The sequence below is a fragment of the Lates calcarifer genome, linkage group LG8 (assembly GCF_001640805.2).
Source record: "Lates calcarifer isolate ASB-BC8 linkage group LG8, TLL_Latcal_v3, whole genome shotgun sequence".
Classification (NCBI taxonomy): Eukaryota; Metazoa; Chordata; class Actinopteri; family Centropomidae; genus Lates; species Lates calcarifer.
In genome coordinates, this window is record NC_066840.1 from 17,236,705 (window position 1) to 17,255,142 (window position 18,438).

At 40.0% G+C, this 18,438-nt stretch overlaps 1 protein-coding gene across 1 annotated transcript in view; it reads right to left on the bottom strand.

Annotated features, from left to right (window-relative positions):
• diaph2 (diaphanous-related formin 2) overlaps nucleotides 1–18,438 on the bottom strand; it is a 344,139-nt gene that overhangs the window by 64,148 nt on the left and 261,553 nt on the right. The window contains 1 exon segment of the mRNA XM_051072493.1: nucleotides 440–604. Within this exon segment, the coding sequence (XP_050928450.1) occupies nucleotides 440–604 (165 nt within the window).

Here is an 18,438-nt window from a genome sequence, read left to right on the forward strand (position 1 = left end):
GGATTTAGGAAAAATATGATATTACACTGCATTGTGGGAAGTGAAGGATGAAGTAAGTGAAGGATTATTATGTAATAATACATAATATATAATAAGTAACTTTTCTAAATGTGTCCCTTATGAGAACCCCAACTTCATTTAAGTGTAAAACTAAATCACTGTACCACTTTAACACCCAGTTTCAGCCATTAAAGTATTACACTATAATGTTCGCACATGTTTTCACCATCTGTTAGGACCTGCTGAAAGCCTTGTGAAAATGTGTGTATGTGTAACACACAAATTCTGCTCTCGTTTCAGTGACGCCCAATGTGTGCGTGCTTAAGCATGTGCATGTGTGGGTGGTGGCTTCTGTTAGTCTGTGTGTGTCTACTTTGAAGAAACAGTAAACATGAGACTTTTCATGTACATGTAAACAAACCATAAACTTTAAACTTACCATGAAGAGGATGCGGAAGTTGGCCAGTTCTCCGAAGAAATCCTCCACGCTGACAGAGTGGGGGTCAAAGGCAAAATAGCTGCCTATGTTCTCATAGAGCTTTTGCATGTTCTTGTGCATGATGGCTAGTTTTTCATACTGCTCCCGGGCATGCTTGCAGAAGCCGTGAGAAGGAGAGAGTCAAGGAAAACGATGAAAATCATGTTTCAAACACAGACAAAATATTTTTAAAAGCCACTGTAATCAGCAATATAATGACACTTCACAAATATGTTCATCTGTGAAAAAACAAGTCATTGTGAGAAATGATCACTTCAGGGGCTTTACAGCATTCAAAAAGCCCACCTATGTCAAGGTCAGTGAAACAAAACACTGGATAAAGAAGGGTCAGAGACAATGTAATGTGCCATTACAATAACCTCTCCATCTCACTTTGGAGTCAATAGCATGGTGAGCTAATAGCTGCAGCCCTGGAGTAATGGAAAGGTGTTTTGTAGTCAGCAGCATGACACAGATGGTTGCTGGAAAAGCTGATTGCAGTCATTGTTCTATTGTTTCTTCCAACAACAGTGGGGTCAGGTTGTTTTGAACCTCACAGCTCACGTCGCACTGTGTAATTTACTGAACAGGCGGAGCACTTTTCTCCTGGTGAATGGCTATTGACAGCCGGCATCAGTTAAGCATTATCACAGCAGCCACTGACCTCATGGAGACTGGACACTCCAAGACTCACACACCCTGGGTGGAATGAGGATGATGCGACTTCACACAACACATACAAACACCAGCCTATAGATAAATGCATGTGCATGCTGGAAAACACAGACAAACATTGGGAAAAAAAGCTACTTACAGAAACTCCATCAGTAGTTTCAATGCACCAGCAATGATCTCCAACACCTGCTGTATCCTCAATCATTTTCATCTTCTTTCTTGAGAAGCTATAGTTATTATAGCTAAATTATCTGCAATGGCTCAAAGCTTATTACTGTGAAGTGAGATCATCATAAATTTAGTTTTATTGTGTCAGTTCTGGCCATCAGTTCAATTGAATATGATAAAATAGTGGCAACATCTCTAAAAATAGGTCCAATGCAGCAAGAAACACAAGCAGTGAGATGATCACAGTGCCAGACTCACTTTATTTAAGTAAAACAAGAGGGAGCACACTTGTAATGTCACTAATAATTCCTTGTTGCAGAGGGAAAGCTGTGTGTTAAAACTACATCAAAGTTGCCCTTTGTTTTCTCTTACAAATAGGTTTGACTAACCTGTGGGTTTCTTTAAAATCTCTCTGATTGACTGACTGTAACCATAACAGATAGAACTAAAGGCCAGAACAAGAAAATAACACTCAGTTGTACCAAGCCATAGGTTTCCTTTCAGAGTTTAACAAAGAGATTTTTGAGTCAGTATCTCTGTTTTAATCTTAAAGACATAAAACTGCCTGTATAGTATACAATACTTCCATTTTGTGTAAATATAATTAAAATTTCAGTTAAGAGATTCTACAAGTGTTTTGCATGGCCAGACATGACAGAACGCTTGAAGTTAAAGGTATTTCAGCAGGAATAATCTGCTATGAGAACAAAGACATATTCTTCTGTCAGAATGAATATGTGTGTATACATCTGTTTGACTATCATTCAGAAAGCCATCCAATTAACGTAATATAAATGCACTGACACTGATAGTTAATCAACACAGAAAGGCATGATTGGGATTATATTTATTTCTTTATGTTATACTTGCTTACTAAGGCAGCAGCTTCTTGTTTTCTCTGTCATGGGTACAGTTATAGGCAATTAGTGCTCATATGCAGTCGCCTTGGCAACATTCACAAGCTGGTGGTACAGCATGTGGCCTGTGATTGTCAGGGCTAAACAGTTATCAAGATATTGTTCTTTGTGAGCAGTCTGCCATTATGATGCTGAAGCCACTGCTCCTCTACAATACCATTTATTGTTTGTTTGTTTGTTTGTTCTGTCATCTTGGTAGACATCCATGTTGTGGTCATGGGATCGTTCTGTGTACCTAGCCAAGTTATTAACTCTCAGGTTATTTCCATGTGGATGTAAGTATAGTATTCAAATGTGCCTACACATTATGTGTATAATGTAAGTGTGCAGTTACATATGCTATCATTTAAGTGTGTCTGTGTGGAAAGTCCATCTTGTAGCTGGGAGGGAATAAAAACTGACAGAGTAGGCTGGTTGGATTACCTCCCTCCAAGTCAGTGTTTACCAAAAACACAGCAGCGATGGCACAGTCCAGGTTAGCAGCAAGCCCACACACGGGCTCAATGGATGGGCTCATCCTTCTGTCTTTCCTCTTCCTTGTCTCTATCTCCTTTTCTGCCTGGACCTGATTTATCCCCCTTGCTTCTGTCAGACTGCCTTTATCTCTTCTTTTGTCCAACTCCCCCACACACTACTTGCGTGTGAAAACTCAGGGGCCCAACAGATAGATGTAAAAGTAAAACTTTGCCAAAGTAAGATGTCTTTTCAACATCCAAACCCCTGACAGAATTGTACTGTATTGGAGCTGTATTTGTTTGGTTAAGTCTTACAATGATCCTTGTAAAGAAAAATCACTCTGTATGACCAATCTACCATGAACAGCGCCATATGGTATGGTGTCATTTATTAGTGAAACTGAACCTCAGTACTTCATCCAAAAATTCTAATGCAGTCATTTTCGAGTGCTAGACTGAGCTTCATTTAAAATGCCCCTTCTCAACAATGCCTAATCAGTCAAAAGGGAAAATTAACTCTACAGGATAAAATGATAATTGTAAATTCACAAAAAGCATAAATATTTATAATTTTTAACTGAACACAAGGATCAGCAACAGGTTCATGCCAAAAAGCAAGAAAAACATTAATGTGTCAATTTAGCAGCAGGAGACATGCTGATATTACTCAACACTGGCATGGAAACGCTTATTAACAGCATTTACATAAAATATTGATTCCACTCCACAGCGGACTCCACACTGTCTTTAGCTCAGGAGATGCTCAGGTCAGAACTGTTGCCTCCTTTGCAGAGCGATAGTTAAAAAACATTGAAGCAGTGGTTACTTTTGTTGCTTGTTGTGGCTTGTGGCTCTCTGTGTTTCTCTTTCTCTACTTCTCTCTCTCGCTTAGTCTCTCTCTCACACACTCAAATACACATGTATGCACATGCACAGTGGTAGATGTGTCCCGCTGGGGACTGGACTGAGGCTGGCTGGGCTTTTGCTCCTTGTATTTCCACATCAAAGACATGTCATATTGATGGAGCCTGACGCACACTATCCTGCAGCAACACAACCGGTATGGTAGAGCCCTTATCAAACACACATACAGACACAGAATGAACAGGCAAAAACACACACACACACATATATATAGTACATGTGCACACAAGCCACACAACCATTCTTTGAATGTCTCCCTGTCAGGTTGTCTGTTTCTCTTTTCTTTCCCTTAGTTTCTTATAGTCGTTGTAGCCTTTATTGTCTCTCCTCCTCCAAAGATAAATCTTTTTCTATTTCTTTCTCTTTTCTTCCTGTCCACCACTGACTCATTCAAACCCATTCCCTTTATAATTCTCTTTCTACATTTCCCCTTGATATTCTTTCCATTAAATTCTCTCACTCAGACAAGAACCGCCCTCTTTCTCTCCTACTCAGAGTGAACTTTCAGAAGTATGCTGTCTGAGCTGTGTCTGTATGTTCACATCACTTGGGCTTGAAGCAGAGCAGGGAGCAGACGCGATGGGTCTCAAGGTAAAGCATCATGCAGCCTTTGGTTGCCCTGACTCTGTTTGTCAGTCTCTGCTCTCCTCTTCTAGCTGTCCTCAGAGGAGGTCTACTGCCTGCACTTCCTGTGCACTGAACCTCACCAACACAGTCCAAGACAATTGCTCCAGGGCTGGAGGGCTCAGTGTTGCAAATGTGGATGCTACCAAAGATATCTGAAGTGCTTATTAGATTTTATAATAATGGTCAGATTAGAACACTTAACTTTGCAAATACAGGAATTTTATAGCTCTGTGCCCTGTCTTTCTTGTCATGCCTTTTATACCCTTGGAATTGCTGTTTTTAAATACTATTTCGATAACTGAAGCTGGCACAACTGGAATTATAGAAGCTCGTGGAATAGCAGCAAATCACTAAGCATATCACACAAAGGCTTGGCTTATAAAACTCTAATTTCTGACAGCGTCATATCTGACAGTGCTGATTTACAAAGACAATGTCAGATGTGAAATATGATGTCAGTGGCAGTGCTCTGCTAGTTCATGTTTTTATAATTCTCTCTCTCAAATCCCCTGTTGTTGCCAAACCCCAACATGTCCTTGTAAAAATCTAGAATTAGTTCTTTGTCCTGCCACAGTTTCCCCATTACTGTGTTTAATCAGTCACTTTTTATCTGTGTGTTTGACATGCCAGAAAGGGTACATTTAACATCAGTAAGCTGCGATTAAGGGCACACATTTTTAACACCACAAAGTGACATCAAAATCATATCCAAGTCAGACTTACCCTAGATGTAAAAAAGCTTTTTGAGCTAGACTCAATTCAATTTCACAATAAAACCCAGAGAAAGAGGCGAAATTTCATTTATGAGCCAAACAAAGTTAAAACAGTTTTCAGAATGGCCACCTATGAGGATGGCAATAAATTACCTGGTTTGTTTACCTGTGTGCATGAGAGAGTTATTAAAGTGCTGCATAAAACCCTACAGTGGGGGCCCAAAAAGCCTCCTTAATAAATCTCCTGTAACCTAGTTCCATTAATGTTTATTTAATGCTTTTCCTATGTGCTTGCTGGCCCTTCCATCCAAGGCCCCACACTAAGCCTGCTTTTCTCCAAACCCCACCATCCCTGCTCCCTTTATCCCCACACCTACTGCCAACAGCCCCTGTGGGCCAAATTACACCAAGGCTGCCCACTGACTGGACACGACCCATCATGCTGAGAGTGAGAGCGGGATGAGAGTGGGGATGAAGGAATGGAGTACAGAGGAGTAGAGCGAGGGGGGGGAGAGAGAGAGAGAGAGAGGAGAGAGAGAGAGAGAGAGAGAGAGAGAGAGAGATCAGATGAGATGTAAAAATTCTAGCTGCTGAAATCTATGAATGAATGAATGAACTTTTATCTTTTTTTAAGTAAATCTACAATTCTTTGTGTTTGCTGCCTGCTTCTTAATTTAAAAAGTTTGCATTTTTGCTAGCATTGCTTTTCTCAACTTTATATAGAATCAGTGAAAAAGCAGAATAAGTGAGAAGAAGACAAAGGCAAAGCTTAAGAGGAGGACAGGACCATTCTCTAGTGTGTAGTGTTACAAGCAGAGGGAGGTCCATAGGGTGAGCAGGAAAGAGGCCGACAGTGTCCTGAGCTGGGCCACGGGACCGATGCTGGGGCTGTCAGAAGGAATTAGTAGAGCAGCCAGCTCCAGGAATTTGGGATTTGATCTGGTGCGGAAGTGGATGGAGGGAGGAGGGAGGGTATAGTGAAGAGAGGGAGGGCAGGAAGGAGGGAATTGCCCAGATTTAAAAGAGGCACTACACTGTACTGTTTCAAGGTAAAATTTACAGCTACAAATCCAAATACACTGAATACAATCTTATGAGTGAATAACATATGTACCTGGATATAACTGTGCAATGCCACAGTAATAAACAGCACCAACTCAGACAAAGGAATATGTTAGTATTGCTAACAGCTAACAATGGCAGTGTTAACATCCTGATGTTTTGCATCCTGATGGTTAACTGTGTTAACCATAATAGTTCAGCATGCTTACATTTGCTAACATACAAATTAACTGAAATACATTATAGCAGTTGAAGTTGTGGTTGAAGTGCACAAGACAATCAACCTGCATTTGCTAAAGGATTATACACTGCTCTGGAAACAAAAGAAAAACATTTACTTAGTACTTAACTAAAAAATGAAATTAGAGAGAATGTGTTTCGCAGGTCTCTACAATCTCTGCTCATGAAATGGGAGCCTGTTTGTTGTGCACAAGAATACAAGAATTCAAGTCAGGTTCATTTCACATGGTGAAAATAATTAAATCTGTACCAAACTGAATGCTTTAGTGAAACAATGCTCTCTGAAAATTGATGGACTTTGTCCAAAGTAATCAAAACAACACCTTGGATGAAAATCAACGGTGTGACATTGAGAAACTCTATCCTGTTGATCTGTCTTTGTCACTGCACACATGCAGATACACACACACACATGCATGTACACACACTAAACTGTATCTCACCCCGTCCCTTCTCTCTGTCTCTCTGTTGGATTACAGAAAGTGCCAACAGGGTGGTGATTATTCGATGCCAGCACCCCCCTTCACAAAATGTAACTAATGTAATACTTCAGTGTGCCACTGCAGTGATCAGACTCTACCATAACCTCTTGAACCTCCAATGTTGTTACTGTCTTCCTCGAACCTCATATGCTTCCTTAAGTTACTCTATAGTCAAAATGTTTTTTTCCTACTCTGTACAACCTCTTATACATAGCTTTATCTATCTTGCATCTGCATGTACATGAATATATATAAACAATATGTATTTTTCATACATCAGAGGCTCAGTGGATTATATTAACACTTTGACACAAGGGTCATGACCTTTGCTCTCTCAGTACGCCTCTCCATCATCTCCCCTACAGCTCTTACCTCCTCTTTCTCTGGAAATTAAAAGCCAGATTTGATGTCAATTTTACTGTCAATTTATTCTGCCCGTCTGTCCCTGAAATATTTATACGTGTAGAGAGGAAGGTTGCTTCTGCTTAGGCATTCAAAGCTCTTCACTACAGCACCCAGCTGGTGTTGGAACAACTCAATGAGGGGGAGAGTGGTGGGTGTAATGACTACATCTGATAAAGGAAAAGAGACTATATAAATTAGATATGAGGGGATTAGGTCCACGGGAATGACCTGTTGAATCATGGATAGGCTATTAAAAAGGGGAGAGAGTGCAGGAAAAATGAGAAAAATAATTTGGTGTCCACAATAATGGTGCCGGTGAATGAGAATATGTGAACACAACACAGTCCAAGTGAGATTACTGACAAACACACAAACACACACACACACACACAATTTTATCTTTGATAACCTTTTACGGTTGTTGTCATCCTTTCATCCTCATCCAAAGCAATCTCATGTCACATCGATGCCTGGGGCCGATGCCTCTCTGTGTAATTTTCACATAGTGGAAACATGCAGATCCACTGTGTTTACAACGTTCATACTTGTCAAGTTGTAAAAGGTCAAGTCTCTCGCTTCACCTGACGCTGATCTAATCGGTAAACATCAGTCCCTACCTCTACGTTACAATGGCTCACGAGATGCCCCTTGAAGAGACAAGCATGTGCAAGAACACAGGCATCATGCATGTCAATTAATAGATACAGGTAAGCTTGTAAACAAGATTACACAGCTTAATGTCCACAGCAATCCCAAGAGGACAATGTCTATAAAAAAAAACGCCATGTCTCAATATCAATTATTTGGAAAAAAAAAACACACCTGAGTAATCTTTGAGATGACAATGACACCCAGTGTTGCACATTAATTTGGTCCTCAATGAATCCATCCACCACCAGTTCTTTCCCTCGGCACAAATAGAGATTGTTGAATCTGGCAGGAAAATGAATGCAATCTTTACCCCTCATAAGTACACATGCTTTCAGTTTAATCATTTAATCTTGTTTAGATGCAATAACTGTACACTTTTTAATACTGAAATAACACAGAATATTCCAAACAACTTGCTATAGTGCCAAGCAAACCTGCTGCTATTGCCCCACTTTCTGACCTGGCTCATCTTATTCCTAGATAATGTATTATAATATCAACATACTATGCTTCTAGCCACCATTTTGGGGAAGCAAGCCAGGTTTTTCCTTGCAGTATAATCAATTTAAAAGACTTGTATGGCTTTGCAACTAAGGGCGTACAAAGAATGTGTGGGACGCATGGTATAGACTTTCCTTACACATGCCATGTCTATGTAGTTCTGTGCAATGATGACAGTGATGAATCACAATTGCTGGTCTGCAGTTTTCGTTTCTTGCTTGTGTCTCTGTCTTTCTGCCTCTTTGTTTTAACTGTCTTTATCTGCCTCTAACAAGGCTTTTGCAAGCTCACTCTCACATAGACATACACACTCACTGGCCAGCCTGTTTTCATCAGATCATAACTATCGTAGGTGTATTCTAGTCATACTGATCTGTGTTATATAAAAGGTATAACTAAATAAATGTCATCAGTAGAATTTTAACATGTCTACATTCTGTGAACATGTTAATGTGGATATTGTTGAACCTTTTGCTCTGAAGTTGTGTTTATGGTCAGTCAGGAATTCAGTTATCTGGAGTGAATATATGACTTTTTACCAGCTGTCAGATCAGATGGCTTGGTTTGACTTCAGGCCTTGTACAAGGTATCAGGCCCTTCAAAATATATGCATGGCACCAACCTACTCCTGTGTTTTAAAGGAAAATCCACGTAATGTCTCTAGTCACTCACTATGTGCAGCTGCTCTTGTCTATACTCAGTTATCAAAATGTAAAGCAGAAACATGACATGCCAAATCTTTAAATACTACAATAGTATTACAACTAGACTTTTTCTGTCTCTGCAACATTAATTAATGGCAAAATAACAGAAACAGTCAATTCAATAATATTTCTCTGTGACTGACAAATGACTATTGTGATGTGGTAAAACCTTTCTCTACAATCTGCTACCCACAGCAGCTTTAAACAAATGCAGGACAATATTTGGTAAGTGCTGTTTGACCGTGGTTTGCTCACAGCATCTCCAGATTACATCTCCTTTGTGTGATCACAGCGCATAAAGCTGGAAATGGGGCCTCTTCAGCAGCCATTTAATCGCATGCCCTCTGAACAGACCAGTAATCAAGCCAGGCTGTGCGGTGTGCAAATGGACATCATGTTGGGCTGCCTGTGATGTGCGCTTCCAGACTGCCAGGGAGTGTTTTAAAACATCCTGCCTTCACTCTACTGTTTCAACCGTCCATGAGCAGAACATGGACTACGGCTGAATCTCTTGATGTTATGTAAATTACATTAATAAACTGTAAATAACTCAACAAAAAAAATGGAGCATTGTGTGGTTCTAATATGGAAACTGCACCAAAGGTAAGCTGCTATATATGCATATGTATATAATTTCCACAATCCACAACTAAGACTGATTCATTCAGATCAACTGGATATGAGTGAGAAAAGGAGAACTCTGACACTTATCAAGGTCCACCAGTGTGGGCTGCACACAAATCAATGAAATTCTCAAATGAAATAAAATCAGTTCCAAAAATTTTTAACATATTTATTCAAAATATAATAATCAACCTTTTCATCAAAGGTAAGGCCGTTTGCAGCTTTCAGTAGTCTAAACTGTAGCAGTGAAGACAGTTGGCTTCTTTCAAGCAATTAACGGTCAACAGTAAAAATGTATTTCAGAGTGCAACCAGTTACCAACTGGTGAAGTTTTTAATTTGTTTGTAGATAAAGAAAGAATGGTGGCAGGAGTGATAAAAGACAGGCTGGAAAGGAGAGAAGGAGAGAGGGAGAGAAGGAGAGAGGGAGAAAGGGAGAGACTGTTTATTGATCAAATTCCTTCAGTAAGACCACTGGCCCAGCAGCTAGCGTGACAGAGTACAGCTCCATTCAATAGCCTTATCATTACCACAGCACAAACCCATTCAGCAGGTCAGCCTATTTGGCCCCTGGTTCAGTGTGTGTGTGAGTGAGTGCGGGTCTGCGTGTATGTATGTATGTGTGTGTGTGTGTGTGTGTGTGTGTATGTGTGTGCATGAGTGCATGCAGAGGGGAGAAAAAAAAGAAAGAAAGTAAATTTCGATTCTTTAAGCCAATGAATCCCATTATAAGACCACTTACAGCACATTTCTTTGTTCAGAACACTTTCAGCCTAATGAAGTGTCCTAAGAGTAGAGGGAGAAGTAGAAAGAAGATGCTATCCACTAAAGAGTGTTGTAAAGTACAGATAAAGTTATTGGTGGACCAAACCACCTGCAAAGTAAGAGGGTAGTGGATGTTACTAAACACAGTTTGCCTTTGAAATCTAAACTTGAGGCCTTTTAAGAACTTTGCATATTATACTGTAATTATAAGTTTAGTTTCCCTTAGCTGTACCAGGGCGACTATGTGACTAACATGATGTATATTACACCAATACAATATATCATAGAGAAATTCAAACAATCTGTGATGAAGCATTAGGCTTAAATTGGGTTGCCTTAAATACAAAAGGACAACTCCCCCTCCTTTATTAGATTACAGTCAGACATGAGTGGCAGAAGTGGCTGTCAAAGACGAGGCGCTAGAGGAAGAGAGATGCAGACTGGGGAGAAAGGAATAATGGAGCCATCTCCATTGGCAACGCAGAGGCACAGAGACTATTTTTAGCAAATTAATTTAAGGCTCTAAATAATTAACTGATAATTATCTGGCAATCAAGGGTAAGATAAAATGATCTCCCCAAGAGTTTTTTTGTCATGTGGCTCAGCAGGAGGACGAAGGAGCTTTGTGTGACTCGCCAGTCAAGAAACTGCTGGGTGTCATGGTGCAGAAAGAGGGAAAAAAACATAACTGACAGGGGGAATACAGTAAGATGTGCTCGCTAGAAGGCAAGTGGATTTGCCAATGATTAGTGCCTAATGAGTGACAGAAAACTGGCACTTAGAATTCATTTGTTTGTGGAATAATAGATGTGTGTAGCAGCTGTCTTCCACATGTTTGTCACGTTTATGCACACAGAGACATACACAGAGTACACATGTAAATAAAAACAGCCACAGGAGGCAAAAAATGATGCATGTTCTTCAGACATTAACTTGCAGGAAAGCACCATGAACTGTGATATAGAATAGAATATTTCATATAATATTTGTCCTTAATATTTACAAATTTGTGACAAATTACAGAGATTTTCCCTGACAGTGAGACTAAAAGTTGAGTAGTGTTGGTTCTAAGTTCAGAGGAGTAGAAGTGGATGTTTTGTGTCCAAGTTAGGTTATCTCCACACCTGACCCTGACAGGATTCCCTCTAAAGAGAGAAAGAAGAGGAGGGAGAGAGCACTGACAAGCAGTTGATGAACTGCCTCTGGCAATGTGTGTGTGTCCTCCAACCTGTAAAAATAAAAGTATTTTCATTGCCAGTTCATCTCCTCCTTACCAAGTCTTTCCTCTCCCTCCGTGTCTTCATTTCTCTGACGCTCTCATATTTCATGTCTGCTCTCGCTATCCCATTACTTCCTCAGTCCACCCACTATTGAGCAGCTTTCCAAATAAAGATTGTAATGGACTACATTTGCATAGAACCAGCTGTCAAATTAAGTATGCAAATCTGTCAATCCATCTTTTTCTCTGTCACCTGCATTTTTTTGATGCTTCCTTAACTCTTACCTCCACAGTGTGTATCTAATTGCAATATATTGTACCTGTTGAGTGGAACTGGGAGGACAAAAATTGAGAAAAAAAAATTGGATGCAACTGAGCATTGCCCACATGACAGCTGATTTTAATATCCAAAAAAGAATGTTTCACAGACACGAGCTGCTGATGTTTATGGGCCACTAACAACCTTCGGCTGAAAGAAAAAGCTTCTTTTTCATGTGAAGAGATAATAGTCATGGATTTATAAGGGAGGATATGCAGACATATGTTTGCATACTGTGTCCTTTTTACGGTTTTGGGATTACAGAGAGGGCACAATTAGCTTGACGGTGTGACGTGCTTTGGTGAGAGCTAAGGTTGACAGGCCTACCTAGCCACCCCACTGCGCAACCTTTTATAAAATCAATGTCACCACTAAACACAGCTCTCCCCTGTGGAGCTGGGCCCTGTTACTGCCTCCTTCCCCTTCTAGTGTGGGGAGGAAAACACAGACAAACAGATAAATTAGAGCCTCCCCAGCTGCCCTCCTCTCATCCTCCAGCCTGTCTACTATTGTGAAGTGACAACGGTACTGTCAGTAATATAAAAAAAAGGCAATTCTGCTTTTGAGACAAGAACCCCTGTATTTAAACTTCACTTTCCTTAGCCAATTATATTTTCTTTTCTCCACAGAAACATAGCACTTTCTGTGAAAATCGTTGTTATTGGCTTGATTGGTTGTCGATGGGTGACATTACAAAAAGGTTTTGGAGGCTTTGTACACATCCAAGAACAGGATCTGTACAGTGAGCGGATCGCTGAAGAAAAAATTTGCTCACATTATCTCTGCTGTGGTACATAAATTGTTCTTCCTGGAAAATACTGCCAGAAATCTGTATTATCAAAACATGACCAAAAAGTAGTGTGAGGACGCAGTGTAGAAAGTGGAAGAAAAGCATGTTGTCTTTTTGTGTTGCACCTCATGGAAGGAGATTTCATAGACTGTTCTGTCGAGCACATAAGTATTTACAGAGGCACCGGTGGCATAAAAGCCAAACATCAAGGCCTGTACACATCCTTTGCAAATGCAACATACATTCATTGCTGCAGTGTACACTATTTCTTGGCAGTGGCACATAAAGGCACTAAGATCAATGAGGGGGCTCATCAGTTTCACAGAATCTTTATCAAGACCAGCATCTGAGCAATACACAAACACCCTGCAGCACTACAGGTATACAACTTGGCTGTGTTACCTGCTACAACTGCTCCATAGTACCATCACTGCACTCATTTGGCAGTCTGTTGCTCTAATTTGCATCAGATTACATGCCCACAGAGGCAAACTCTCCTTAATGGGTAGCATCATCCTCTGCAGGTGGCAGGAGAAGAAAACGTGAGTTGGGGACACAAAAGTGATCTGCCTCCTCAAATACTCACTCGTCATTGGCTATTGCCGCTGTGATGACATCCATTTGTGCTCTGAGATATCATTTTCAACTGCTCAGTCTCTCTTCATTAACATTAACTGCACCATTCCACAATGCGGACACATTAACCCAGATATTTTCTTAATTACCATATCTGGATTTTTTATTCTTGGCCTGCTGTCACCTGAAACCTTGGAGAGTTGATAGGCCACTATGCTGCCTCTTCAAAATAAAGCAGTCCTCGTGCATACTACATCTGCATCTCAATTGCCGCTTACAGTACAGTGTGTGTGTGTGTCACCATGTGTGTTTAGTAGGTGTTTTTAACTAGACGAGATGCAGCCTACCTTTTGTCAATATGGGCAGGGGTGGGTTGTGTGTTGTGTGTTGATGGTGGTATTGAGCAGGAGAACAATCTATATCAGTCATTAAAATGCAAATGTGTTTACCAAGTCTAGCTTTGATGCTGCACTAATAACAAGCAGTGGGGAACAATCATGAATCAAACTTGTGTAGCGACCTATTGAACGCACGCCAACGCCATGTAATGAAACAGAGCTGAAATAAGAGCAGTTTCGACAGTCAATACAAAATCCTGTCATTATCTGAGAACGTGAAACAGAGAATTAAGTGGCACGAGATGACGTTGGCACAATTCCAAAGCTGCATTTCAAAAGAAACCTGGATTCCATGCCCTAAATTAAAGACTATTGCAAGTGAGACAGATATGAAATGCTAGTGTGTTCTGTAAATAAACACGGCTAAAAACACAGCAGCTGTTTATGCACTGTAATCCAATGCAGCTGGATAGATTTAGCAGGTAGCACTGTGTAGGGATCTCCTGCTGACTGTGTCAAGTAAGGTATAGTGATAATAACACACCAGCATTCTTATATGAATATTTATGTAATTAAGGCTTCCCCTCTAACTCAGTATTTCCCAGTTGTTTTTGGTTTATAACCCTTAAAGATTAAGCAGAGTCTAGTTGTGACTGCTCATCACAAGGCACTTATGTGTTTGAGAGTAGATTTTGCTTCTCAGATTGTTCAGATTTGGTCATTTTGTGAAAAGGTAAAATGATCCAGAATTTTACAGGGACAAATCTAGGATCTGGGAGAAAAGAAAAGTGTAGCACAAACATGCGTTTTACTTCGGTCCTATTAAACATCTCCCAACTGCTAAGATCTGTCTTGTAACCCCTTGGGGAGCCTCCGACTCCCAAGTTGGGAATCATTGCTCTAACCTAATGCAGCCATTGGAACAGAAAGGTCGCACCTCTCCTTTAAAATGAAAAATTCCCTTTAATCTTTTTGGCCACTTAATATAGCTCATGGAAGACTAATGGTGATCTTAGCATTGTGTTTCATTGTTACATAACAATCTTCATGGTCTTCCTCCTTCAAAGCTTTGCAGAACTACAAATGTCTCATCTATACAAAGTAATTATGATGGACGTAAGAAAGTCAAGCTTAGGGAAAATACCTTAATTCATCTGTGCCATTTCATTAAGCACCTAATTGACCATGAGTTCTCTGTTCCCTTATTGGGTAGTGATCTGAGCACAAGTGTGTAACTATCAAACAACACACCCAGACCTAAATAGCACAGAATGGCAAAGGAAGGTTGGTCCCTCCCTCTATGTGGGGCCAATTAGAGAAACCTGTGCTTAGATGAGAAAGCAGACATCAAAAGAACAAAAAGATTTAAAGCCATAACAAATATACATTTGGGAGGTGAGAAACCTTTGGATAGAGTGCTCAGATTTAATAACTGCTTGTAAGCGAGACTGTAAAATACATTTCCACAACTGCATGATTATGATGTAGGGACACTGTATACTGTGCATATGTTTTGGTATAGGTTGGTAAGTATGTAGCCAGTGAGTTAATGTGTAGCTCTGCCATTCCACATTACAGTCACTCTCTAATCACAATTTAATTATACGATTATAAGAAGGAAGTGTCATTAACTTGTGGGGAAAAAAATGTATCTTGAGTTTGAAGTTATTGTTTTTTTTTCCCTTTACTATCAACAAGTGGTACAGATAATAGCATTTCTAATAATTAAGAATTGACATGGGGCAGCTCTCATATCTGGAGAGAAAATAAAGGGCTCCTGAAAATCTAGTGGATGCCCTGTGGAGTCTGTGTGGCAACACAAAGCCATTTGGGGCTCTGTTCAGAATATCTACTCACTCATGCAATCTCTTCCTCTTGGGATCCTGAAAAGAGTTAGTAACCCTCTTTAAAGCTTAGTAAATCTGAGAGAAAGGAATAAAGAGACGAAAGAGGATGGGTAACATGAGAGAGTGAGGACAAGGAAGTAATAGATGGGTGAGGGAGACAGAGAGAGTAACTGAGAGAGAAAGAGAGAAGGGGCCTCATCTTTTGCAAATCGTATCATCTCTGTGAAAGCGGACAGAAAGATAGAGATGAGCATTACTACTAATCTCCAATCTGCACCTTGAAAAGAAGTCTGACTTTCATTTGCCTCTGACAAGCTCCCTCTTGTGATCTCTCTGGATGACAAAAGCACTCAATGAACAGATTACATAGTGTATTTACTGTCCTACAGCATGTATTAAATCTCTAGTACAGAATCTACTTCTCACACTCCAACACTCCATTTGAGTTATTTCTTGAATGTTGTTAAATACTACAATTTTGGAAAAAACATACATTATTTTATATAAAGTCATGGCAATCAGTAGACTGTGAAATTAAAACTAATCTCAGAAAGGATTATTATCTCTGATCAGCCTTGCATCAGGGAGAATACTTGATACTGCTCTGTTTCAGATCAAATCTAATAAGCTTAAAGGTAAGTATAGGGCTTAGTATTCATTTGTGGATAGAGAAACCCATTCTGTACATAGTTCACTTGTAATATGATAAGGAGATATTGTTGGGGGATTAGGTTATCTCCCTGGAGATCTATTAGTGGATAAGTCCTACTGGCTGTCTTATGAATCATTACCTTACTGGTTACAATCTGATCTTCACATGCTCTCCCTTAACTACCGATACAGTGACCATATACATATGTACTTTCATGCAAGAAAAACACACATACACTATGATCTAAACTGTTATGTCTGACAGCAGGCAGATGCATTTTCAAGACATGACTTAACAACGGAAACCCAAAATACGGTACCAAAGTGGTGCACTGAGAGAGCACTTAAAATGTTGTTGAGCTTCAGTGAAAAGAATAGAGAGATGGGAATCTGTGGATTGCTAACCTGTGTCCACCAGCACAGCAGGATATATCCACTGCCCTGTGAAGGATGTTAACCAGAGAGATAGGAAACAGACACTGCATCAGCTGCAAATCCTGCAATAATGACTAAAGTGACATTAAATAACACAGGGACTAATCTTATTCATTGAGAATATAGTCTCAGTCAAGGGTAAGTGTATTATATCCATTTTAGTCATTGTGCTATTAGGACAATGACTAAAATGGAGAAGCAATTGGTAGAATGATTCTATGAAGAATGCCACAAAGTCTAATGATATTATGAACACACTGGCACAATGTGTCACCAGCCTAGCCCCATCATTACACATTCAGCTCAGACAACATCCTGTAACACAGTCACGACTGTGATATTTAGCAGGGCGAAAAAAAGACAACAAGCTGAACAGTGTTTCTATACAGAGCCTAAGGGTTGGATAGGTGAAATTCAATCCACTTTTTTCTACGCGTTAGAAATCTATTAGAGGCCAATAAGGATGCTGAGGGGAGAAGGTTTGAGATATTTCAGGTCAGCCTTGGAGGTTAATTGTTGAGTCATCTGTCTGGTCAGTGAGGGGATCACTGTGTGAAACCAATCCTGAAGGCAGGGGATGAACGGTGAGTGTGGATGGCATTCAGGAGATTAGAGCAGTTGATGGGAGAAGCAGAGGTAGAGAGAGTGAAAGAGGGAGAGAAAGAGGAGGGAAACATGAACCTATGGACCTCAAATCAACACTTTCACAAGGCTGCCAATGCTAAGTGGGTTTAGACATACACTTAATGTGCTTGAGAGTGGTTATGTGTAGCCAACAAGGCCACTGAGGCTAGCTCTACTTACATTAAAGTACAGGGTGTGGTTTAACCTCTGTGTTAAGTAGAGATACAACAGAAATGTTAATACTATCAAAAGTAACTATTCTACCTACTAGCTATCACCTACTTCAAGGTAAAATTAAAAAAAAAAAAAAAAAAACAGACACACACACACACACACACACACACACACACTGCAACCTGCACCACCCACTCTCTCCCCTCACTGAGGTAATTAAAGAGAACCTGCTGAACAGAGGAGACAAACTGATTAAAGTCCAGCTTAATCACATCCATGGAAACCTCAAGGAACTTCCATTTGACTTCTGCTACACTGTTTTTTTTAGACTACCATTTTAAGAAAAGAAAAAGAAACAGACATATAAATAAAATAACATGAAAAACAACAGGCGCTGAGGTTGGCAATGAGGAATTGTTTACTTTGTTCTGATGAAGGTCAAATTAAAATGTAGAATGGAGGCTGCGGTGGGGTGATGATAAATATTTGGCTGTCTGTTCAGATGTACAGTGAAAAGACATGGCTCTCCTGTGGGCATCGCTCCACATCTCTCTGGCTGCCTCCATGCCAGTCCCATTTCACAACTTGTTCTACATCTGTGACACATAAACACTCACAGACACACACACACACTCACATATATACATGAATGCACTGAGGCACTCTTTCTCAGACACTCACACATACAGAATGTCCCTCATCACCTTGCTCAGAGATGAATGAGTTCGCCACTGTCCTCAATCATTTTAATCACTTCAATGGAAAATGCCTCATTCACAGCTATCATTCTGTACTGCCTTGCAGCTATCTCATGTATACACATTCCTACAATCCCTAAAACACCCCCTTCACACACACATACACACTCAAACACAATGACCGTCACTCTCTGAGTACTGTGTAACCCACTCTATTATATTTGTCCATCTCATCAGTGATAGCAAAATTACTACTACTAAAATTACTACTCCACAATTATTATGATAACGGTATATATAAATATGCATATACACACTTACAAATACATATAAGCACAATGAAAAGTATTCTGTGTATATATCATTGTAAACGTATC